At 49.8% G+C, this 25,307-nt stretch overlaps 2 protein-coding genes across 3 annotated transcripts; one reads left to right on the top strand and one right to left on the bottom strand.

Moving 5' to 3' along the window:
* On the bottom strand, positions 1–9,496 carry SPTSSB (serine palmitoyltransferase small subunit B). Of its 2 annotated transcripts, none has more exons than XM_032120255.1 (2): positions 9,349–9,496; positions 1–1,364 (listed from the first exon to the last, which is right to left on the bottom strand). In XM_032120255.1, the coding sequence occupies exon 2, from the start codon at positions 1,334–1,336 to the stop codon at positions 1,100–1,102; it is 237 nt and encodes a 78-aa protein (XP_031976146.1). In that variant the 5' UTR covers positions 1,337–1,364; positions 9,349–9,496; the 3' UTR covers positions 1–1,099. The 2 variants fall into 2 exon arrangements, with proteins under 2 accessions (XP_031976146.1, XP_031976147.1); XM_032120256.1 differs by lacking the exon at positions 9,349–9,496 and adding an exon at positions 8,977–9,279.
* Positions 9,497–17,883: 8,387 nt separating this feature from the next.
* OTOL1 (otolin 1) lies at positions 17,884–24,156 on the top strand. The gene is made up of 5 exons (XM_032120249.1): positions 17,884–18,247; positions 19,506–19,802; positions 21,600–21,689; positions 22,492–22,563; positions 22,708–24,156. Exons 2-5 carry the CDS (start codon positions 19,514–19,516, stop codon positions 23,601–23,603), a joined length of 1,347 nt encoding a protein of 448 aa, XP_031976140.1. The 5' UTR covers positions 17,884–18,247; positions 19,506–19,513; the 3' UTR covers positions 23,604–24,156.
* The last annotated feature ends 1,151 nt before the right edge of the window (positions 24,157–25,307 follow it).

The following is a 25,307-nucleotide window of genomic DNA, read 5'->3' as shown; positions in this document are numbered from 1 at the left end:
TCATTTCTGAAGAATAAAACTTTATTTTTTTGCTGAAAAAACTGCATACACATGTTCAGATCTGTGCAACCTTCATCACATGTCTTCGTTTCCAAACAAACTTGTGCTTTGAAGCATGCAGGAGCCCACTGCAGCTTGAGAAAGAAGTTAAGAGGTTTTTTTTTTTTGGGAAAATCTAGAACTGTGCAAACATCATTTGAAAGCTATTTACATTTTGCACCTCTCACTTCTACTAACAGGAGCATCAGCTGGTAAAGACGTGCAGTGTGCAGCTGTAATTTATGATTTGGCATCCACGTTTGATTTAGGTGTAAAGTGAAAACCAAACAAACCTCCCATTGTTCCAAAACCTCCCCACAGGCAATGGTAATAAATCTAATTTCTTCTTTGTAAAGGAGATCTCTTGAAGCACTCAGCCTTCCCTCCAGGTATTAAAATACTATTTCCACTCTGGATCTTCTTCCCCCGGTGCTGACTTTGCTGCCGTGGTGAGTGGGAGCAGCAAGAAAAGAACTTGATTTTCAGCAGAGCAGGCAGGAGGGCACTGAGACAGAGCAGGGCTGCTTCTTCCTGTCATCTTCACTGAACTGCAAGATGAGGTGGAGCATTTTTTTCAAAAAGAAAATATTTTAGACCATCTGAACTCAGATGCAGAAACTTAGGCATGAAAAAAGCTGGACTGAAGTTCATCCTCCTGTTGCTTTCTGTTCCAGTTTCCTCTCCCATCCATTAAAGCCTGGAAGTCAGTAACCAGCCAGATATGAACACTCAAATCCTGCTGGATATCCTCATTTTTTAATATCCCCTAACATGGCCACTGGACCGTGTCGATAGAACGTGGTGTGTGATGAGCCCCCAGAACAGTCTCTGCCAGAGTGGTTCAATGAGGCTGCTGGAAGCGGGAGCTGCTTGCATCCTGTGCCATTCCAGGCAGTGTGTCCCATTCCCAGAGTGTTTATGGAAGAGGGGCTGTGCTCAGCGCCCCGCTCTGCTCTCCAGCCCTGGTGGTGAAGCAAGCAGGGTTTTCCTAAGTGCCAAACTTCAGCATGAACACAATTTCACAAAGCTGCAAGAGCTGCTGGGCCCTGCTGCGGCCGGCTCAGTTCACCACGGTGCTCTCGGGCTGGGCCCCGAAAATCTGGGAGAAGAATTCCAAGGCCAGGCGGACGTGGATGGGCACGAAGACGTAGGCTGTGTACACCACCATGGCCACCACGGTGACGGTGATGGTGTGGAACATGGACTGCTCCCAGGGCTCCAGCACGTAGCTGCACGTCACCAGCTGGTACTGGTAGTACAGCCAGTAGAGGTAGTCCTTCACCCTCTTCACGTCCATCTTCAGCTCCAGGGGGGTTGGAGGAGACCTGGAATGACAGGGAAGTCGGGATTACAGCTGGGATATCCCATGGAACCACTATACAAACTCATTTTCCAAGGCATCAGTGCCAACCAGCTCCCTGGAGCAAAGGAAAGTGTTGAGTTCTGCAGCTGCTGCTTGGTTATTGGAGCTGCATGAGCTGGGCATTCTCAGTTCCCAGAAAAGCTGTGGCTGCTCCATCCCTGGAAGTGTCCAAGGCCAGCTTGGAGCAACCTGGGATAGTGGAAGATGTCCCAGTCCATGGCAGGGGTGGAACTGGATAATTAAACTCCCTTCCAACCCAAACCTTCCTGTGATTCTATCAACTGCCACATTGTGAGTGTGTTTTCCTATTCATTCCCTGTAGAAATCAGAGAAACAGGCATTTAAAAGGAAAGACTTTGGGCCAGCTTCCATAAATGTTCCATAAATTTCACGTATGCCCTGGAATAAAGATGAGATTAAACAACTGCTCTGTAACAACTCCTCTGCTTACTTTTGATAACCATTTTCATTGTTCTGCAGTTGCTGGGAATAAAGGAAAGACAAGTTATGAAAGAGAGAGGGAGAAAAAAGTAATCTCTGATTGCAGAAGGATTTTTTTCAGCTCATTCCAAAGAAATGAAAAACGTTACAGATTAAAAGAGCATTTAATGGAAACTACAAGTCTAGGGAAGATGTTCCTCTTGGATAATACCTTTATGCATTCATTGTTCCCGGCTCCACTTGGAGAGGAGAACGGCTGAGCAAGAATTAACGAGGAAATAGGGTTTGCTTCCACTGTTCATTGGTAAAATTGATTTTTGGCGTTTTAAACAATCTTTAAATGCAGGCTAAAAACATCTATTTAGAGAAAACTGAACAATAAGAAACTGTACAAGGCTTTACAGAAGGATTCCTTTATTTTGGGGTTTAAGGGCATTCAAGCAGATCAGTCCACAGGGAATACAACAGATTTCCCTGCTGGAAAACCTTCCAATGTCCCATTTTGTTCTACACTTGTGCTGCCTAAAATGCCAGGAACAAAGAGGCTTGGACATATCCCATCCCTCCAGTCTGGTGTTCATAGTGAGTTTGGGCCAACAGAACTTTGCTGTCCCTCAAAGCAACAAATCCTAAAGTAGCACTGGGAAATTTACAGCCTGGGATTAACATAATGATGGCCCACTGATATTGGTCAGAAAGGTGACAATATTCAGTGGTTTCCTGCTCTGTTCTGGAGGGACGTGGGGATTTACCAAAGGGAAGGCAAGTTTTCCCCCTAATTCTCCCTAAGCATTTCCTTCACTTCTATCTCCCCATATTTCCTAGACCAAGAAAGTTCCTACAATTCTCTGGGGGACAGATGAACATTTTAAATCCAGCAGTGGCTGTCTCTGTGACCAACTTTCCTTGCAGGGGTTCAGGCTGGGGAGAAAGGCACTGCTGCTCTCTGGCCTGGCATGAATGGAAGCTGAACCCTTTCAGATCATTTATTTTAAGGCAGAACTCCAGAGAGAGGCTTTAAAGCCTTGTAAATACTGCAAAGCCTTCAACAGAAGTGGCCCAGCTGGCAAACTGGGACTCCCTGAGAGCCAAAAGTGACTCTGTTTAGACTTTCTGCAAAAAGAGCAGCATTTCCCACTGAGGAGGTGAAGCCCTTTCCTGTACAGTGGGAAGGAGAAGGAGGAGGAGGAGGAGGAGGAGGAGGAGGAGGAGAAGGAAAAGGAAAAGGAAAAGGAAAAGGAAAAGGAAAAGGAAAAGGGCCCTCTCACACTCTCCAGGGTTATGGGATTTACACTGGGGTTAGGGCTGTGCTGGTTAAACTCATCCCTTCCGTGGGTTAATCCCTGCTAATCCTGACCCCTGCATGGAAAAGGGGCAAGGCTGGAGCACTGCTGGGGGCGTTTAAGGCTCTGAGTGAGCAGAGGTACACAGACTCTTGTGCATCTCCATCAACAGCTGGTGTAAAGAGCAGCCAAAGGCAGGAAAAACATTCCCAAGGTTTATTGTACTGATATTCCAGCCTGGAGCCCCACCACCAGCACTTGGAGGGACACATGAATAAAGGACGAGGTAGTTAAAATGATGAGCAGCCCTTTGGGTTTAACCAAAGCCCTTTTCCCAGCCTGGGGATTGCATTTCCATGCAGCTCCAGGACAGCCTGGGTTGCTTTCATTCTCCCAGCTCCCAGTGCAAGGCAGTAATTCCATCCCCAGGCACTCACACACTCTGGAACACCAGGAGGAACACGAGCTGCCTTGATGCTCTGTGGTCTCCTAATGAATGATGGAGGCTGGGATAAGTAAAAGGCAAACAGCAAATTACAGTCTGTGCCCTCACCACTGACACACTTCCCCTGCTTTTCATCCAGCCAGAGACTGCCTCCGTTAGCAGGGAGCTGGGAGGGATAACGCAACACCAGCTGCATAATTTATAAAGGAAAACACAGGAGGGGAAGGGCAGAAAAGCCATTTTATAGCAGCTGCTGAGGCAGTGAGAGACAAGGCTCCCCCGGGTCACTGTGACACAGAGCCCTTGGGGAAGGGACAATTTGCATTTGGGCCCGGTGTGAGGAGTAAGGAATAGCCCCAAACCTCACAGCTCCAGAGGTCTGTGGCAGCTTTGCCACCCCAATGAACTGTAGCAGCAATCAAAGGGAAAAGCAGATCACTACACAAACTTTGGAGGCTAAAAATCTGTGTTTTAAGCAGGATTGGTCCTAGAGAGGCTTCACTTCCATTACTGTGTTTTATTCGATCGCTGCTGGCACTCCGAGTTGAAAGGGCCCTGAGTTACTCACTCCTCAGTTCCCACTACTCCAGAGCAGGAGATAATTTGTTCTTATGCAATTTTAACTCAACATTCATTTGTCTACAAATTTTTAAATTTAAATATTCAGCGGTGTGGGGAAAATGCCCTCCTGTTCAGAGGCCACGGGACTGTTACAGCCAGCTATGAGGGAAATGAAGAGAATTCAGCTCCTATTAAGCAATATTCAGATTATTTTCAGCAATTCCACTTCCAAGGGGAAAAAAAATGCAAGAAGAGAAACCTGTAAAGCAGCTTTTACTGTTTTAAGTGGCTGCCTGATTTTCTTGCTTGTTGACACATGTCTCTGATTAGGGCAGCTCAAAAGATAAAGCAGCATCCAAATATCAAGGTTTCATTTCAGAGCATGCCTAATCTCCCAAATTTCTTTAATAATGACCTTATTTTCTGGGGTCAGAGCTAGCTGGGAGCTGGAAGATGCCAGTGTTAGGTCCTTTACTCTGTAATTCCTGCTCTGAGCAGCTGGGATTTGGAGAATTTTGTTCCCATTATCAGTCTGCAACTCTGACCCGTGGCCGGACAGCTCCTGCTGGGAAATTCCTGTGGGAAGAAACATTCTTGCAGGGGAACTGGGAGAGACTGGTTTCCAAAGAATGCTTGAAAAACACCTTATGCCCTCAGCAGGAAGGGTTGCTCGAGTTACACATACAGGGAAAAAGGATTTCCAACATATATTTGGGAAAAGTTTGTCTGGAGGGGAAAAACAAAGCCTGGAGCTGGAAATGGCCCCATGATCATTCAACAAGTGCTTTAAATGTAAAGGAAGGACGGGGTAAGAAATGAAAGCAGCAAACAAACAATCCATCCCCAAAATGCAAATATTTAATTGGCTAAAAATTGGCCCTTTGCTGAATAATGGCTGGGATAGCCCCGCAGCAAGAGTGGGTGGGGTTTGCAGCATCCTGAGGGAATCCTCTTGTGCTGGAGCTTAAATAACTTCCTCCCACGAGCCCCTGAGGGGGTCTCAGTCCCACCACCCCTGAGCAGCCACATGTGGGCAGGTGCAACCAGGCAAAGTGCCAGAATTCATTTAAAGTTGTCTGATCTGTAAATAATTTGGGATGTTAAAAGCTAAATGGGTAATCACTCCCTTGGGATTGAAATAGAAACCCTGTCTGCAGGTTATTTATGTGGAGCTGTTCTTATTTGTAACTTCACTGTGTTAAATGGGTTTGTTCTGCTGAATATCCTGACTTATCCAGGGCACCAATCTTGTCCCTCCTAATGCTGGCATAATTCTGGGATGAGCCCAGTGGTTTCACGCAGGCCAAGTGCAAACAGAACCAGGAAGGGATTCCCATTCCCATTCCCAGCTCATCAGGCATTTCCTTTCATGTTTTATTCAGTGAGCACCAAGCACTGTGCACAAGGAATGAAATGCAGTGGATCAGCAGTTGGGCAGAAATTGAGATGAGGCAGCAGTTGGTGCAGGGAATCCAAATCCTGGCATTTCCTGGGAACTCCACCTCAGCCTGTTCCTCTGGTGCATCCCTGTGGCTCTGATCCCGCACGGAGCGTGGCCATGGAGCAGCAGCTCAGCCTGGAGAGCTGCCTTCCCCTCCTGGCAAGCAGGTTCCTGTAGCACTCCCACATGGATCTTTAAATGAACCCTCCAGCTTGTTCTCCCAGGGAGGAGATTCCAGACAGAATGGGAATGAGAAGAGCAGCAATAATCCCAGCACAGCTCCCACTGCACTCAAGGATGCACCTCAAAAACCATCTTGACTTGCAGATTTTCATAAATAACCGTCCCTGGAATTCTGCAGTGCACAGCAGAGTGAGGCAATCCTGGTTTCCCTCCCTCAGCTCCCTGAATCAGCGCCTCAGCACCCTTGGCCATCCATTACAGAGCTCCAGGAAATGTCAATCCCATCCATATGCCCCGTGCAGCAGCAGGATGAAGGCCTGAGCTGGGGAAGTTTTACTGCTGTGTGTGACTCAGCCATTCCGCGTGTGGGTGAACGTGGTTCCACTGCGCCAGTGGGGTTTGCTGGAAAAAAAATCTTCCAGGAGTGGAAGGGGTAAGGCAGAAAGAGCAATGGTATTTTCAGCCCTGTTTCTGCTTTACCTCACACAGGAGAATGAACTCCAGCATCTTCCTAATCTTTAACATCGCCTTCCTTCCTGCTGGCCCCACTGGGAGCACACAGGGGCTATTTTGGTTCTTTCAAATGTTCTGTAATGCACACATGGCCCAGGACCTCTCCCTGTCCAGGAAGACTTCCTGTAGCCTCTGGTAACTTCAAACCCCTCCTCGAGTGGCAGGGCCACACCTGCACAAAGTCCAACCCAACTTCCTCATCTCCACCTGAGCTCAGATCCATGTGTGTGCTCCTCCTGCAGCAGTTCTGGGCTCCCAAACTGGGGTTTGGTGCTGTGATTCAGCTGCATCTCTGCCTGGAGCACGTGGATTCTGGAGCCCATGGATTCCTGTCACAGTGTGCCTCCCCAGCTGGATAGAAGAACAGCCTGAGGATTGCTGAATTTGCTCCTTCAGTTGGGTTAAGTACACAGATGGAGTTTATGATGGCCTAAAACGATGTGGAAAGTCCTTTTAAATGACATCCACAAGTTTTTGACCCTCAGGAAAGCAGAGCCTGATCTGCAGCACCCACAGGGATCTCATTTGGAGAGAGGCTTCTGACCATTCAATACCAGCACAGCAGTTGAAAGCAGTTGAAGTTCAGACTGATTTAATGCCTCTCCTGCCCCTGACAGCTGGAGGCTGCTCCCAGCAAAGCCACAGCTCTAAATAACTCAACTGTCCCTAACTTTGCAGCCTTGCTGACTTATCAGTGCCCAGTCTCATCCTTACTCAGGCACAGAGAAAGGAGAAGATTCAGCTTCTGTGTAACAACAGCATTCCTGGAGCAGCTCTGTCCCATTTTCTTCCAAGGCCAAATTAATTTTTCAACAATTTTCCTGTTCCTCCCTCCCCTGAAGTTTCCTCAGTCGTTTCCTTACATAACCAGCTGCTCCTTGCAGTTTATGTACAGATCCCTTCCTTTCCAGCTTTCCCTGGGCTGGGCATGGTTTGGGCTCTGGGTCCTTCCCCTGGGACAGGATTTGTACCTTGGAGCAGAACAGGTGAGCAGCTCTGCCAAGGAAGATGGGGAAAATGGCAAATTGGATCCCAGGGAAAGCTTTCCCTGTATTTTCAGTGTAAGGAACATGGTTTTGAACAGAACCATTCCCAACCAAAACCCCAGATTTGGGACTAGAGACCAGCACCAGGTTTAAATTGCAAACACCTAAAAACTGAGAGTTCCCCAAGAACTGTTCCAGGAGTATCTCAGACGGGTTTTGCCTTCGCTCCTGGTGGCCAACCTCAGTTCCTTGTGAGATTTGGGACATGATCTACATCCTTCGAAGGCTTTCCAGTTCAGGAGGTTGTGTAAACACATCAAGCTATAAACAAAATAACTGAGATGTCTGGGCTCTAAAAAAAGAGATTTACTTTCAGTTGTAGCCCTGATTTATTCAGACTGCTTTACTTTGCTCTGAGTCATTTCTGAGGCAGCTGAAGGTAACACCTTGGGTTCTGTGCAACATGAGAAGGTGAATATTGTCACAGCTATGACAGGTATTAGGGAAACACAGGGACCAAACCCTTGTGCAAGTGCATCTCCCCCGAGATCTCCTGGAAGGAAGCAGTGTTGCACCACTCCAGTCACTGCCCCAAAGGGGAAAAGCAAAAATGAAGTGAGATTCTTGCAACAGATAAGAAACAAGAAGGGAAATGCACTTTTTTTCACAGATTTAACCCCATCTATGCAGCGAGGAACAGCTTCCTTTGCAGGCCATTTCCTCCCTGTGAGCAAACAGGTTTGGACACACAAAGCTGTTGATATCCATAAAACAAATTAAAAGCTCCATAAAATCTGGCTTGGCAGGACCCAGAGCGGAGGCCCGGCTGCTCCCCAGCCAGCTGGAGCGCTGTGTCCTGGTGCTGTGCACTGCATCTCCTGTCCTGGATGCTTTTGGGGCACAGAGGGGTGGGACAGGCATTGCCATGGGCCCAAGCTGCTCCCCAGGCAGCGTTTCAGCATCTCCCATTCCAGCTGGAATAACATCCATGCTCCGTGCACAGCTTCCCTGCTTTTCTCCACTGAACCTGCAACATCCAGAAATCCCTCCAAGGACTCATGGGATTGCTCTCAAGACACAGTTATTTGCACCATACTCGTGATATTCGTGAGAGAAAGATAACCAAGCATCCCAATTCCTAAAGCATTAAAATCCACAGTCCTCAAAGTCCCTTGTGCTGAGTAAGCAGAGCCTAAGTGTTTATTGCAGGGATTCTCCTCCATATTATCCAAGCTTTATCCAACAGGGAAGGCAGGTCTTGCACCTGCTTCCCACTGAAGGCAGCCACCAGCAACTCTAAGAAAACCAAAGAGCAAAAATCCGCCAGCAATGAGAATTCCCAGCACAGTGGTGTGAGCAGCACAGTCACCTTCCCTCCTCTGTTACCCCCCACCTACTGCAACCTTTTCACTCCTGGGTGTTTGATGCGTTTTTAGGGAATCCCTAAGGTAAACCATCTTCCTGACACCTGGAAATCCCCGACTGCAGAGCTGCAGCAACAAGTCACAGGATCACGGAATGATCTGGCTTGGAAGGGACCTTAAAGCTCATCTCATTCCACTCCTTCCACGGGCACGGGCACCTTAAACCCAGAGAGCCCTCGCCGGAGGCTGCAGGTCCGGCTGGAACGCCACCAGCTCCCTTGAGGAAGGCACAGCACAGCAACCCCCGGAGGTTCTGCGGCTGCCAGCCCCGCTCCCGGCCTTCCCCCCGCTCCTTACCGAGCCGCCGGGGACCCGCCGTGGCAGCGGCCGCACTCGCCAAGGTCAGCGGCCCCTGCCTGGGGATGCTCCGGGACGCGCCTCCGCCGCGATGCCCTTGGGCGAGCCGAGCTGAGCGGGGAATGAGCGCCGGCACCGGGAGCACCGGGCTGCGGGAATGTCGGGGCTCGGCGGCACGGGCGCACCGGGCTGCGGGAACACCGGGATGCAGAGCACCGGGATGCAGCGCACCGGGATGCAGCGCACCGCGGCCCCGCGCCTCCCTCACCTCCGCTCCCCGCACCGCAGCTCCCCAGCCCGGCGCTGCCCGCGCTTAAATCCCCACCTTTCTCCCTCCCTCCCTCCCTCCTTCCCTCCTCCCTCGCTCCTCACCTCCCGCCCGCTCGCTCCTGTGGCCGCGGCCCCGGGCCGGTCCCTCCGCCCCGCCCGCTGCCGCAGCCGCTGCGCTCGGGCTTGCGGCGCCGGGGCGCGGGGGAGGAGGAGCAGCGGAGCTGGGCTCGGGGAAACCCGTGGGATGGAGCCGGCTGGCACCTCCGGGACGCCAGCTGTTTCCCTGGAGCGCCGTGTTTCCCTGGCTTTTCCCGGCGCTGGCGTCATGCGCTCGGCGGCCGCGCTGCGGGATGCGGGGCTGCGCCAGAGCTGCCCCGCACGGAGTGGCTTCATATCGCACCCCTCCATCGCGACAGACTCCCTTCATATCGCACCCCTCCATCGCGACAGACACCCTTGCAGGGTTCTTATCCTGCCAAGGGTGCCGGCAGGTGCCTGCGAGCATCCCGGCTCCAAGGGATGAGTGGGAAGGAGCTGAAGCTGCAGCGCGGTGTTCCAGCGGGAGGAGAGGGGATTGGGGATGATTTCACCATTTATCAGGAAGCCCCAGGTATCAGTTGAGGGGTTTCCAGAAAGGAGAGATAGGGATGGACCAGGACCTACCAGATTTTATCTGAAATCCTGTGAAATATAACATGACCCTGCCAATCATGAGGCTCAGGTTTCTGTAGTTTATTCTGTCCCAGAGAGAAAAAAGCTTAATTTAGTGTCCTGCTCGCTACCATACAGCTACTTTAGAACTAAACCTTGCAGTTTAAGTGAGAAATAGAAGTGTCAGAAATGCTTTTTCCTCTACTTCCCCCTGGGGCAGCAGGATTCCAGGCACAATCTCCCCCACTAAACAATGTCGCTGTTCTGGCACCCACCGGTGTCTTCCAGCCACAAAGGAACGCAAACTGTTTCGAGGGCCAGATGTAACAGCTGGTATTAAAGCTGCTCTTTTCCTGTTTGAACACATTGTAACGATGCTTTAAAACTGCTCTTTCCTCGGTGAACACCTTTAAAAGGCGCTTGCACAAACAGAGCTGCGCAGGTGACAAAAGGGCGATCAGGATGTGATGCTTTCATTCCCAGCCCAACAGTGCCTCTTTCTGCCGCTGCTATTTTTATGGGTGTTGACTGAGGAACTGATGCTTGCTTAGCCTTTGATCCTAAAATATTCGCATGGAAAGGCTTTGTTTTAAATGTACAGATCGTTGTGTCCCTTTCTAGCTCGGAGCAGAGCTCCGGCCCGTCCTGCAGTTCTGTGTTGGGTCTGGGCATGACTCGGGATGGTGAAATCCTTGAGTGGGCACAGGTTGAAATGGTCTGAGTGGTTTTGCCAGGGATCAGCAGTGGGTGGGTGTCACCCCAAATTCCCTAAAAATACTGGCAAAAGCATTTTGGGTTATCAGGGCTCCACACAACAGCTCCATTTGGGGTTTTCCAGGGGGCTGCTCTGTACTGAGAGGAGGTTACAAATAACTGTCCCAAGTCTTGTCAGCACCCTGATGAGCTGCTACTGCCTTGCTTCTGATGGGCACAGAATCATTGAATCTTGGAATCATTTAGGTTGGAAAAGACCACCAAGATCATCGAGTCCAGGTGTTCCCAAAGCCACCACTAAACCATGTTCTAAAGTGCCACATCCCCACAGCTTTCAAATCCCTCCAGGGATGGGCACTCCAGCAGTGGCTTGGGCAGCTGTGCCAGTGCTGGACAGCCCTTTCCAGGAACGAATTGTTCTCAAAATCCAAACTGAACCTCCCCTGGCACAACTTGAGACTGTTCCCTCATCCCTGGGAGCAGAGCCCGACCCCCCCGGCTGCCCCCTCCTGTCAGGGACTTGTGCAGAGCCACAAGGTCCCCCCTGAGCCTCCTTTGCTCCAGGCTGAGCCCCTTCCCAGCTCCCTCAGCCACTCCTGGGGCTCCAGAGCCTTCACCCTGCAGGTGCACTCAGCACTGATGCAGAGGAAGGTTCAGTGTGTGTTTAAACCCCTCACACTTGCCTCTGACACACTCTGGCTTATCAAACGGAGAAGGATTTGCCTCACAATGGATTTCAGATTTCCCTCACAATGAATTTCAGATTTGCTGATAATCAACTCTTGTTTGCCTTGAGACAAGACAGGGCTGCAGGGGCCCTGCCAAGCCCTGCTGGTGTTTCCAGAGGGAAGAACCTCCCCAAGTCAGAAGCGATGGAATTCAGGATTAACAGTTCTTTTATGAGAAGTAGGACAGGGTTTAATCTCAAGGAGGCTGTGGTTTGATTTATCAGGCACTGCTACTGAGGGAGGCAAGGCTCTGCTTCCCCCTGAGCCTCCTGCTCCTGCTGCTTCCTTCCCTGACTCAGGAGAAGCCTCTGGCTTGTCCCTTGGAAGGAATGAAAAGGAAATTAATGAAACAGGAACAAAAAGTGAACCAAAAAAAAAAAAAAAAAGGAAATAAAGAATTAACTTTTCAATCAGACCAGGGTTTGAAAGGAGAGACTTCATGTGGTCAAATAAATCCATTTATAAACACAACCTTTGCGTTTACCAGCTGCAGGATGACCCTTCTTCACAAAGAAAGGAGCCCCAAAACCTCCCAATGCCTTCAAACCAGGCCTATAAAATAAAGGATGAGGAATACAACTACATTTAGTAGCCAGCTTCCTCAAGGTTACCATCCTCCTGCTCCACACCTGCTTGAACCTCAGCCTTCCCTAAAAGCCCTGTGCCTGTCATAGTGAAAATCAGACCAAATTACCTGGATAAAGTAGATAAAAAACCGGGAGTTTGTTTCCTCATCTCCCCAGGGGCTGCTGCTCTGGAAGATCTGCTCCCTTCCTGGTTTGGCCCCTGGGGATTTGTGTTAATGATTGCTGGGGATTCCAGCCTTGGCTTTGGCTCCTGCAGGAAACGAGACAGGAATAAAATCCCTCACCTGCCAGAAAGGCCGACACGGCATTTATAGAGTCTGGGAATATTTCCTGGGCCTTTGGGCTCTGTCACACCCCTGCAGGAACACTTTACAACAGGCCAGGCTCTTCCCAGCCTGGATCACCAGAGGGTTTCCCAGAAGATCCAGTTTCATAGAATCCCAGAATTCCAGAATGGTTTGAGTTGAAAGGGAAATGAAATCCTATCCCATTCTTCCCTCTGCCATGGGCAGGGACACCTCCCACTGTCCCAGGGTGCTCCAAGTCCCAATGTCCAGCCTGGCCTTGGGCACTGCCAGGGATCCAGGGGCAGCCACAGCTGCTCTGGGCACCCTGTGCCAGGGCCTCCCCACCCTCACAGGGATGAATTTCTCCCTAAAATCTAATCTAAACCTCCTACCTGAACAGACTTGAGGATGTTCCTACAAACCCAACAAAGCAACAGCCTGAACTCTTTTCATTTTCCAGCAGCGAGAGATCTGGATGTGTTTTTTCAGATCTTGTCTGGCTGATGAGGCTGTCTTGATTAATGGAAAGGAAACTTCCAGGGTGAGCACGGAATTTGTCGGAGTTTGCAGAATATTCTGGGCAGGGGTGATGCTCTGGCTAAACCTGAGATTATTGGGTCGCTAACTGTGTTCCCAGCTCATTTGGTGTGTGGTGATCCTGTTGCCAGTCACCCTCTCCTGCCAAAAGTGCACTTAACCTGACAAATTAGAGAAGAAGCCTTTTATCTAATGACAGGGCAGGCTGAACAAAGCCATCAGCGCTGTGGGGTGTGGGTGACAACCCTTTGTGGGTGATTATCTCTCCACTTGCTTTAGGTGCCACCAGCAGCTGCTGCTTTGGGGATTGGTGGCACTGCAGAGAGGCAGGAGAGGCTCCGTGGGACACTGGTGGCAGCAGTGACCGGGTCTGATCCTCCCTTGTGCTGGGATTTCCTTTGGAATTTTGTGCCAAATAAGTTCCACGGCCCCTTCTGAGAAATCCTGGTTTATAGGAATCTGTTTATATGTGGCACAGAGTGGATCTGGGATTATATATCAGCAGTCTTATCCTCCTAAATATCAATATCAATATTAATTAATGTTCTGGGTTAACTGGCCTGCACCCGGCTGGGGGAGGGGCTGGGTGGAATTCTGGGATCAGGGACAAGTAATTAGAAGGTGAAGGAATAATCAGCTTGGAGAACAAGGGCTGGGCAGGATCTCCAGTCCTGGGTGAGTCACGTTTTCACATCTCTCTGCTTCCTGCTGTTTCCCCTGGCCAATATTAAATTGCTGCAGCCACGCTGGGCTCTGGATAAGCAAAGATCTCCTGGGATAATGGGGATGATTGGGATTTGTTATTGACCTGCAGATCCCAGCACATCCATACTCCCACCTTCACTGGGCTATCAGGTGGGAATCCCCTTCCCACGGCTGGGAGTGCCTGGGTTGCTCCCATCACTGCTTCCAAAATGTTCCAGAGGAAAATCAAGTGGCTTTGGGAGGTTGAAGTTTCCCTCTGGAGAAGGCAGCTGCGTTTTGGGATGCTCTGGGAGGAGTCACCCATGGAACAGATCCCACCCTCTTGCTGGAGGAGATTTTCACCCGGAGAAGGCCCAGCCTTGAGATCAATCCTACTCATTCCAATACCAGTTCTCCATGGGAAATTTCCTTTAAACGAGGAATTCTTCCCATATCTGTTTTTTTTTTTTTTTCTGGTTTGTTTCCCCCCATGTAGGTTACTGCTTCCAGTGCGAACAGCTTTGAACAGCGTAGGTCTCTCAGACATTGATTTTTGTGTTCAAAAAATTCCATTTTGGGAAGTTATCCCGGGAAAATGTTTGGTTTAGATCGTTGTGCTTGTCCTGGGTGGACCAGGGTCGGTGGGGTCATTAATTCTTGGGGCTGGGATGTTTGGAAAACACCCTCAGGCACAGGGTGGGATCGCTGGGGTGTTCCCTCCAGGAACTGGACTGGATGATCCCTGTGGGGCCATTCCAGCTGGGATATTCCCTGATTTTTGTGCTTCCGCTGCAAATCCCTCCCTGGCAGAGCTGTTGGGAGCTCCTGGAGCTCCCTCTTGTGCTGAGCCTCACCTGGAGCAGCACTTTCCGTGTTTCCCGAAAGCTCCTGTGTTTTGCTTCTCCATCCCACTCCCGCCCTCCCATCCCTGCTCCTTCCAGCTCCACCTGCCTGCGTGGAACCCCCCTGGCTGTCCCCCATTCCAGCACGAGGTGACATCTGGCACAGCTGTCGCCGCATTTGGAGTCCCTGTCACCTCCACGGAACCGCAGGAGTCCTTCCCACCTCAGCACATTTTGCTCTTTCTCCCTTTCCAAGGGGAAAATGAGAGATGGAAGCAAAAGATGAGAGATGGAAATGAAGCCACTCTGCTCCTGCCCTAATCTTGGCGGGATTCCTGGTAGCATTCCTGGGGCTGTCCTGTACAGAGCCAGGAGCTTTAATGATCCTGGTGGATCCATTCCACCTCAGGATATTCCATGATTTGAGCCAAGAGATTTAAAAAATACAATGTATTTTACCATTTATTTATAATATATTATTATTAATCTTATTATTATGCATTCCTCTTGGTTTATTTTTGGAGATACTTTGCTGCTTCTGCTGCTTTTGGGTGAGTTTCAGAGGAGGTGGAGAGTTTTAGGCATCTCTTCCAAAGACATTAGTGGGAATCTTCCCTCTGGTTTTAGTGCTGATCCAAAGCCTCTTGCAGCGAGTTTGCACATCAGAAAAAATAAAATTTTCTCGCTTTCCTTTCCTTTTTAATTTCCTAAATTCCATAAACTCCCCAAGTTCTTGGAGTCCAGCACATACAGACAGTTTTATTCCCAGATTTTTGCTTCCTGCTGTGATTTGGAGGTACTGCAGCACTCTGTGACCTGTGCTGGAGCCCTAGATTTTATGACACAGCCTGGATTTGCCAGAGCCGAGAAGAATTTGGGTGAAAGGAAACCAGAGCTTTCCATTTCCTTATTTCCAAGGGAGTGTTGCAACACCTGCCGAGGTGAAATCTCCTGCAAAGGGATTCCGTGCCACAGGAGCAGGGCAGGATCCTTTCCGGAATGAAATCTCCCAGCCCTTTGTCGCATAAAATGCTCATTAACGTGGGGAGTTGGATGCTGAATGGATTTGCCGGGGTTGAAACGATGATTCCAGTGGCTTTGCTGGGGCTGGGGGAGGGAATGACAGCCCTGCCCCAAGGAATGAGCCGCTCTCACCTTCCAGCCTGGAATTCCAGCCCCCTTCAGCCACGATCACCTTCCCTGAAATCTGGCACTGCGGACAAGGAGGGAAACGATCCCAAAGAGCAAAGCCAGGGCTCTTGAGGACAGTTTTGTTTCCCAAACACACAAGGAAAACAACATTCCTCAGGAGAAAAGGGTGTCCATGACATCCCGGAGCCGGCTCACAAAGGGAGACCCCGCTGGAAAAGGGGAGCCAGGTAATTTTATCCCTTCTCCTTTTGGCTGTCTCGAGTTCCCAGAGGAGACAATGGGTGCGTTTCTTAGCCCAGGCCTCCCGACAAAGGAAATCCTGGAGTGGGGTTTGCGATAACACCTGGGGGAATATGTTCTACACTCAATTTCTGTGTCCATGAACTGCTGAAGACACAAAGATTTTTAACTTCAGTTTGAAACCTGGAGTTCCAGTGTTAAAAATGGTCATTGATTTCAAAAAAGGACAGCTGGAATTCCAGATCCAGCTGCTTCCAGCAGTACCAACGAGGGCTGGAGCAGGTTCCACCACAGGAGCTGAGCCAAGCCTGTGTCCCACTCAGGGTTAGAGCATCTCCCTGCGAGACTCCTGATTAATTTATTGGGAATAACCTGGAAAGCTGAATTAATCCAGCCTGGGATGTTTAGTAATAGACTTTCCTTAATCAACTTTTTACTGCTGAATGCTGGAGACTCTTGTGGAGGAAAGGAGGGATTGCAAATAAATCAGGGAGGATTAGGATTCTCTCCACCTAAACTAAAGGAGAATTGATTATTTTCTTGCCTGGAACCAGCAGCTTTCCTTGTCTGGCTGCTGAGCTTGGAGGGTGCTGGGATGTAGGGAATTCAGCCTGGAGGAGTGAAGGGGTTTCCTTGCTTGGGTTTGCCCAGGACAAGGCAGCCTCACATCCCTGGGTTTGGTACTGAGCTCTGAGCCAGGCTGGGAAACCTCAGAACAAACAGAATTTCAGAGCCACCGGGCAAGGAAACTGTTCCCGAGGACAGGGAGAATGGCCTCAAGTGCAGGAGGGCAGGGTTGGATGGGATATTGGGAAGGAATTCCTGGCTGTGAGGGTGGGAAGGCCCTGGCACAGGGTGCCCAGAGCAGCTGTGGCTGCCCCTGGATCCCTGGCAGCATCCAAAGCCAGGCTGGAGCAGCCTGGGACAGTGGAAGGTGTCCCTGCCCACGGCAGGGAGTGGCACTGGATGGGGTTTAAGGTCCCTTCCATCCCAATCCACTCTGGAATTCTGTGATTCCCTTTCCATGTGTTGCTTTCATGATCCCACAGAGCCCTTCCCACACTCCCAGCTTGGGGAGGGGAGTGTGATGCCAAATCTGCACTTTAAATACTGAGAGGGAAACCCAGACCTTGCAGGAACAAATGGACAAATTCCTTCTCCTTTGGGTCCTCGCTGTCCAGACAAATTCCTGCTGAGTCCGGTGGTACCCGGTGAGACGAAAGAGGAGCATCCCTAAATCCCTAAAAACTGGTGCTGGGGGAAGAGCCAAAACACCCCAGCAGCACCCCAGGCTGAGGGAAGGGTTGGATTTCCTGGGATTTCAGTGTCATTTTGCCAATCCCCCCTCGTCTCCCGTGCAGGCTCTCATTGGCCACGGGAGCAGCTGGGACAAAATAAAACTGATTCTCTCCCAAAATGCGATTTCCTTTTTCCAGGTGCCGTGGAGGGGGGGTCCTCCTGGGAGCAGGAGCCGTTCTAAGGTAGGAGAGAACGGTAGAATTGAAGACCTAGTGGCAATAGGATTTGTCTCCAGAAAAATTCCTCTCTGTAATCAATGTATAACTGCATGAGGATTAGGGTTTGGTTTTCCCCTCACATATCTAAGAACTAGAGATAATTCAACGAGATAAAGTGCAGTCGTCTCCATGATATTTAAAACTGGTGGATTGGGGTTCAATTCCTGTTGTGAACTGGAATATTTAAATCCTATAATTTTAGGGAGCACACAACAGAACAAGTGAATTATTGCCATGTTATTACGGGAAATATGTTAATAATTGGGAGATGTTTAGCTCCAATTAAATATAGATTAATTCTATGAATTATATGGCCCTGCAGCAAAGTTTAATTCTTCCTATTTTGTGTCCACTGTGAATTATAATTTTAGTGGTGGGAATGCAATGAATGATTTTATATTCAGTGGTGGTGAATTAATGTCATAATAAAGCCCAAAATTTCAGTTTTATTCAAGTGCTTTTATTTAGAATCACAGACTGGCGTGGGTTGGAAGAGACCTTAAAGATCATCTTGTTCCAACCCCCTGGCATGTAAAAAAACTCCTAAAATAATTATTTAAGAATAATTAATATAGGAACAATCTTACCCATTAACATAAAAATCTGTTTAGTGATTCCTTGCTCTGAGCACTTCATTTTTTCAGGCTGCTGAGGTTAAATTTGGTTATTAATTATGTTTTTCCAGTGTTTGACAGCAATCCATCAATCCGGCTACAGAACTGGAGGGTGGCTGGGTTTAGGGCTTGTAGTGCATGACAGGAAAACTCAGGAATGGTTCGGATGGGAGACCGGATTTAGAACTTCCCCATAAAGTTATTAAATCCCTAAAATCTCTGGTTTTTTTTGGTGTGGAAATGATGGCTTTATTTACTTATCTCCAGCTGTTACAGGACACTCCCGCATGAGGATACTGTTCAAAAGGAGAATTTTAGGGTTTTTCCCTCTCCCCAGGCAGCAGATGATCCTTTTCCTTCGTTGCTGCAGCTGCAGGCTCTGGCTGCTCCCTGCCTGCCTGTGCTGAACATCTCCCTCCACACCAACTTCCCGGGAAAACCCTTCATGGTAAGGCTGGCAGGGGCTGCTTGGAAAAAAAATCCCAGCCTTGGACAAAAATCTGTGCATGGAATTCCATCCCAATTCAACACTCATGGAGGAGGGATAATTGTGGATTGAATGGTCCCAATGGGCGGCAGTGACCCCTGGGGATTTTATGTGGGGAATCAATTTGCCATTAAATGATTTTATTTTGTTTGAAAATGGGGAGGGAAAAAAAAAAAAAAATCACTCTTTCCCCTACAACGGAATTGTTAAAGATGGAAAGGTTCTAATCCAAATGCCTGGTTGGAGCCAGGTCTGCTTTTGCCCTCTGGATGACAGGGATTGGGGGGGGTCTCCCCTGGAGGTTTTCCCATGCAGTGGAATGCTGTGGCTCCTGAGGAAGGTTGGGTTTCAGCTTCAGCAAGAAAGGGACTCTATTCCATTTGCATTTACAGGTGGGGACCCTGCTTTAAAAAAGGAACAAAGGTGCTTTTTGTGATGAGTCACCTGAGAGGCAGCACCTGTCCTATAGGAGAACTGGGGCCTTCTGACTTTGTCCTTTCTTGCTGGGTCAGCTGAATCAACACCTCAAAAATAAAAAGAGCATATGCGAAAGTTTACACTAAAAAATATCCAGAAAATCAGGCAGAAACAAGGAAAAAAATCAAGATAAAAATTCTGGAATACTTGACATTGATGCCAAAGTATCTGGGTTTGGAAAACTTGATGTTCCATTTTGTTTCCACGTATTCTTTTACAGCAAAGCTTTTTATTGTGTGCAGTTGGACTCTGAAAACATTACGGAATTCTCTCCATATCCTTCCAGGACCTAATGGGGGTTACAAGAGAGCTGGAGAAAAACTTTTCCCAAGGGCACGGGAGTGACAAGACAATGGGAATGGCCTTGAGCTGAAGAAGGGCAGGGATGGATGGGATATTGGGAAGGAATTGTTCCCTGGGAGGGTGGGGAGGAGCTGGGATGGAATTCCCAGAGCAGCTGTGGCTGCCCCTGGATCCCTGGCAGTGCCCGAGGCCAGGCTGGACATTGGGGCTTGGAGCAGCCTGGGACAGTGGGAGGTGTGGAAGGCATGGAATGGGATGGGATTTAAGCTCCCTCCCAAAACAACCCGGCCTTGAGCATTTCCTGGCACGGGGCAGCCACAACTTCTCTGGGAAAGCAGTGCCAGCGCCTCCCCACCCTGAGGTGCTTGTCCTTCTGGCTTTAGGGAAGAGCCGAAGGCTGTTGAGCAGGGATTTACTGTCTGTGTGTGTTTTCCCACAGCAGCTGCCATGTGGGGCTCGCTGCTCCTGCTGCTCGCTGCGCTCCCCGTGCTCGCGGCACTGAAGGTGACCCCAGCCGTGCACTACACCAAGCCCAAACCTTCCCAGCTGGCGGCCTCCGCCCCCTCTGTCCCGGGGAAAACCCCATTCCCAGCAGCGCCGGGCAGAGCCGAGCTCCCCACGCTCTTCCCCTGGGAGAATTCCACGCTGGACTCGGCCGAGTTCTTCTTCAACTGCTGCGACTGCTGCCCGCCCGCCGCGGGGCCGCGGGGCCGGCCGGGCCCACAGGGCCCCCCAGGTGCGCTGAGCCCGCTCTGCGGGGCACACACCCCGCAGCCGGGGGCTTTCCCCTCGGCACACACCCCGCAGCCAGGGGCTTTTCCCTCGGCACACACCCCGCAGCCGGGGGCTTTTCCCTCGGCACACACCCCGCTGCCAGGGGCTTTTCCCTCGGCACACACCCCGCAGCCGGGGGCTTTTCCCTCGGCACACACCCCGCAGCCGGGGGCTTTTCCCTCAGGAGAGCATTGGGCAGGGCCTGTGCAGTGTGTGAGGGGAGATCTCAGCAATCTGCAGCTCTTCCCGAGGGGCAGCCCCGATCTGTGCTCCCTGTGACCGGGACAGGACGCAGGGAGCGGCTGGAGCTGTGCCGGGCGCGGTTAGGTTGGATGTTAGGATTTTAGGACAAGGTTCTTCCCTCAGAGGGTGCTGGGCGCTGCCCAGGCTCCCCAGGGAATGGTCCCGGCCCCGAGGCTGCCAGAGCTGCAGGAGCTGCCTGGGATGTGCAGGGTGGGATTTGGAGTGTCAGTGCAGGGCCAGGAGCGGGGCTGGATCATCCCTGTGAGTCCCCTCCAGCTCAGGATATTCCCTGATTCCATAATTCTACGGAATGTGGAATGTGATCCTGCCTTGTGTAATCCAGAGCAGAAAAGTGCATGGCAGCCGCATCCTGGAAGTTACAAACCACCAGTGTGGGTGGGAATTCCCCAAAAAGGAATTCTCTGCCTGTGGCACTGTCCTTGGGACCACAGTGGGGTGGGACTATCCCAAATCCCTGCTGGCAGGAGGCTGTGCTCCTCAATTCTCTATCCCTGCCCTGATCCGCTTGGATTCACAGATTTTATTCCACATTCACTTCAACCATGGCCCAAAAATATCTTCAAGCAGTTTTGCATCTTTACTGAAGGTTTCTTTTCTTTTTTTTTTTATCTTTTTTTTCCATTGGAAAAGAGGAAATTAAAAAAAAAAAAAGGGTTCAATTTTAAAAATAAATAAATAAAGCACAAGAAGCAGCCCTCTATAAAGTACCTAAATATTTCCTAAAATACACTTTGTCTCTTCTTTCTGCTGCTAAAATGCACATCCACAGAGCACCTCATTCTGCTCCTGCTCTAATGAATAGTGCATTAGTCTGCAAATGTTCACTTTAATAGCACTAATGTTGGAGATAGGAACTGTTCATCTGAGGAAAGGTGGGAAAATCATGAAATAAGTCTCCTTTAATCCAATGTACTCCAGGGATTTTCACTTCCCGTGGTTTGGGAAGGGTTGGCTCATGGAAATTGTAGTGGCTGCAAAGGAAGTTTGGTCTCACATTTGTTGATAGAAAAGTCCTTGTGCTGATTGAAGGTGTCATGAACCCAGACAGGCACTGGGAATCTCTGGATTCCCAAGGGGGTGGAAAAGTGAAAGGATTTCAACCCCTCCTTTCTGCAGCAAGGAGCTCTCAGCCAGGTTCCACTTCTGTACTTGCAGAATTAATTCTCCTTAAGGAAAGGGACAGTTCCAAAGCTGTGGCAGCTCCTTGGATGTGCTCAGATATTCAAGACAGATTATTTCTGGTGTTTTATGAACCTTGGAGCTCCTGTGGCTCTGAGGCAGCTCAAAGTTGGTTTTAAAAAGTCTTTATCTACAGTGCAGAGTGAAATGCAAAGCTGTGAGATTTGATGATGTCAAATAAAACAAGCAGCTCTTCCCAAGGTGATGGAATCACCTTATACACACTCCTCAATGCCTTTTTCCTTAGCTATTACTGAAAATGTTATTTACAGAGTTAAACCTTGGAGTTACTGAGATAATTTTGTTGCTTTTACAGGTCCCAAGGGGGAGAAGGGAGATGCTGGGCTGCCAGGGCTGCTGGGAACTCCTGGTCCTCAAGGTCCAAAAGGATCTAAAGGAGAAAAAGGTAAACCAGACTGATGGGAAATGCTGTTGTCTTCATTTTTCAAAGCAAAAATACTGCTAGGGATTGAGGCCTGGAGAGGTTTAGCTGGCATTAGTGCAGGGACAGGAACTCAGGTGGTGGCACTGTTTGTTCAGGTGGAATAGGAGCAGCTGCTTATAAAGATCTCACTCCAAACTTCTTGTTCTGAACAGGAGTTCAAAATCTGAGTTCAGTTTGCTTTGGCTTAGGGACAGAAATAGGAGAAAACCACCCCAGAAATCGTGTGCAGGTGTAAAATCTGCATTTCAATTTAAATATCTCAGGCAAAATCACTTCAGTTGAGATGCTGACCAATCATTATCCATCAGAATTCCTGAAAGGAAACCCTTCCCTTCATATGGGGCTTGGAGAAGCTTTGTCCTGGCAGGATCCTGCTGCTGCCTCTGGAGAATCACCCCCGGTCCCAGCAGCAGAATGAGGTGCTCTTCAGTCACTGCAGCCCCTTAGGCAGTGATTTACTCCTGGAAAAAGGCTTTTGGCCACCCCGGAATGAGGAATGCAGAGCTGTCATCATCTCCATCTTCCATGAAACAGCAGCAAGTGCCTCCCAGAGGGGCAGAAATCTTGGAGTGAGGTGGTGCTCAGGGCTGTGGGATCCAGCTGAGGCTCCTGAAGGTGTTTCCTTAAAACCCTCCTTGCTCATGTCTGGTTTATTAATGAAGTGAGGGACACATGCAGATGGTCCCAGTGGGGTGTGATGTTTGCTGTGCTGCACACACCAGCACCAATTAATTAATTAATAATTCATGCTGGGATGTCCTAGGAGGAAAAGGGGAGCAAGGGGAGCGAGGAGTGAGTGGAAACCCCGGTTATCCAGGGAAACCTGGGCCGCAAGGTAGGTCTGGGAAGCCAGGATTGCACTGACCTTTCCCTCTGCTCCCGGTTTTACAACAGCATGGAAGGACCAACTGCTCTGGATGGTCCTTCCATCTCCAGAGCAATCCAATTTTATTATTTGGAATTTTCTTTCCCCCCCCAGGTGAAGCCGGAGCCAAAGGCAATAAGGGCAGCTACGGCTTCCCTGGACTGAAGGGACAAAAGGGGGCTAAAGGGGACACCTGTGACAACGGGACCAAAGGAGACAAAGGGGACAGGGGGGATCCTGGAGAGCCGGGAGCGGGCGGGGAACAGGGAGACAAGGGGGAAAAGGGGGACACGGGGGAAAAGGGATACTGTGGGGAGCCAGGTGGGAGAGGGGCCAAGGGAGACAGAGGGGAAGGGGGCACCAAGGGGGAAAAGGGCAGCAAAGGGGACACGGGCACTGAGGGCATCCGGGGGGCGGATGGCAGACAGGGAGAGAAGGGCGAGCAGGGCTGCAAGGGTGACAAAGGGGACCTGGGCCCCGTGGGCACGGCGGGCCCCAGCGGGCCCAAGGGCGACCCTGGCACCAAGGGCGACCGCGGCGGCCCGGGCAGGAAAGGCTCCCGCGGGGCCAAGGGTGCCCGTGGGGACGTCCCCAAGCCCCCGCGCTCGGCCTTCAGCGCCGGCCTGTCCAGGCCCTTCCCTCCTCCCAACGTGCCCATCAGGTTTGACCGCGTGTGGTTCAACGAGCGCGACGATTACAACCCCGCCACGGGCAAGTTCAACTGCAGCGTGCCCGGCGCCTACGTCTTCTCCTACCATGTCACCGTGCGCGGCCGCCCCGCACGCCTCAGCCTCGTGGCCAGCAGCAGGAGGGTAGCCAAGGCCAGGGACACCCTCTACGGGCAGGACATCGACCAGGCCTCCTTCCTGACCATCCTCAAGCTGAGGGTGGGGGACCAAGTGTGGCTGGAGGTTGGGAAGGACTGGAACGGGCTCTACGCTGGCGCGGAGGACGACAGCGTCTTCACGGGGTTCCTGCTGTACCCTGATGGTTTTGAGGTTGTGCTGTAAGTTTATAGCGTGAAGATAATACTGAGGAACATCTTTTCCCTCTGCTGTGAGAGGAGAAAAGGGTAGCACGTTGGTTTAGCTGTTATTTCCGTGATATTTGAACAAAAATGTTTCTATTTGCAAGGTATGGATTAGTTTGAAGAAGTCGCACGTCCTTTGTTCGTTGTCCAAACAGCAGCAGGACCAGCACGGGGAGGGCATTTCCCATCACAGTTTGTAATAAGCATATTCATGTCATGGAATGGAACTCCCTTCCCAGCTCCTGCAGTCCTTGCATGGCCCAAACCCCTCTAGGAATCAGTTGTGATCACCTCTGATTTCACTAAAAATGCTACAGTTTGATTTATAGAGCTCAGCCAGATGGGAACATGAGCAGTAGGTTCCTTGAAATCACCTGAAAAGATTTAAAGTTCTTCTCTCATTGAATCAGTATTATTTAGTGCTTTAGTCTTGGTCATGAATTATATAAAAATTTGTCTAAAAGAGTATTAGATCAGTGTAAAAACCCTCCTAACTCTTGGTCTTAAAAATAAATCTGAAACTTTCAAAAGTAGCTGAGAGATGAATATTTTACCTTATTGGCCTACTCACACCTCCAGTTTCTGAGCCTCTGATGCTGTGGGATCATCCTTGGGCAGCCAGGAACAGATTTTGGAACCCACTCGAGGTTTTGTGATGGCCCAGAGGGTCTGAGGGCACATTAAAAAAGCCTCACGGAGACCATTTCACCAGAAAACCTTAATCCAAGCTGTTTTCCACCTTAAAAATGTTGAAGTGTAAAAAAAATCCCTCATTTTGATCTGGTTCTCCTCATTTTTCACGCCGTGGCAGAATGACAATGGATTGATTGAGGATGTGCTTTGTCTCATTATGGAGCCCTGCTAAAAAAAAAATGGCAAAATATTTGTTCCCTTTCACTTCTGCTTCTATTAGCAGGGATTTGTGTGGTAAAACTGTCTCCTCTTCAGGCTGCAGTGAAGCATTTTGACACTGGTGGAAGAAAATAAATGCTCAGGGTTCTAATCAGGCGAGCAGCTCTTGTCAATTATTATGAAAAATTATTCCAAGCTGACACAAGGCCATAAAAACACCCCTTTTCTGGTGTGTTCCATGGTTTTTAATCAAATATTCCGCAGATTAGCACTTAATTCCATGATTTTAGTGGCAGGACTGGGTTTTTTAACCAGAGGAAGAGCAGCAGCAGCAGCACTTTGCTTCTCCCTGTGCTTCCTGCCCTGGCTTTGGGGCTTTCTAGGTGCTCTGTGTTGCCAAGCCACTGTTCCCATCAGGAATCTCCCCAGCTGAGCTGTGTTTGCCCCGGAACGAAGCAACACGATAATCCAAATTCCTGCATTCCAGCTGAAATGGGCCTTGGTTTTTTTGGGAATTCTGTAGCTTTACTTGCAGCTGCTTGGCTGCTGAAAGGTTTTCCTTTTTGAAAGGAGGGAAAACACCTTTTGATTGGAGTTAAAGGGGATTATGGTGTGAGCACTGCTGGTTTTCCAGTGGTTTGTAAAATGCTGGAGCTGCTTAATAGGGAATATTTATGGTGGTGTTCTCTAGGTAGAGCCACTGGTGTTCATTGCCAGGAAAAGCTCTGCCACAGTTCTGTGTGCCCTGTCTGAAAGCTGCAGTTTCACCAATATTCCTTGAAAAACTTTCAAGCTGGAAGTGTCTGCACCAGGAAAAGATTCAATGTGGAAA

This window comes from Corvus moneduloides, chromosome 10 (genome assembly GCF_009650955.1).
Source record: "Corvus moneduloides isolate bCorMon1 chromosome 10, bCorMon1.pri, whole genome shotgun sequence".
Classification (NCBI taxonomy): Eukaryota; Metazoa; Chordata; class Aves; order Passeriformes; family Corvidae; genus Corvus; species Corvus moneduloides.
This window is presented reverse-complemented; position numbering and strand designations above follow the sequence as displayed.

What these genes read in the sequence shown, in the direction of transcription:
- SPTSSB (XM_032120255.1), bottom strand. Translation starts at nt 1,336, where the DNA reads ATGGACGTGAAGAGGGTGAAGGACTACCTCTACTGGCTGTACTACCAG.
- OTOL1 (XM_032120249.1), top strand. Translation starts at nt 19,514, where the DNA reads ATGTGGGGCTCGCTGCTCCTGCTGCTCGCTGCGCTCCCCGTGCTCGCG. An exon ending in GGGCCCACAGGGCCCCCCAG is followed by an intron (nt 19,803 to 21,599) that starts GTGCGCTGAGCC and finishes TTGCTTTTACAG; the next exon opens with GTCCCAAGGGGGAGAAGGGA. An exon ending in AGGGAAACCTGGGCCGCAAG is followed by an intron (nt 22,564 to 22,707) that starts GTAGGTCTGGGA and finishes TTCCCCCCCCAG; the next exon opens with GTGAAGCCGGAGCCAAAGGC.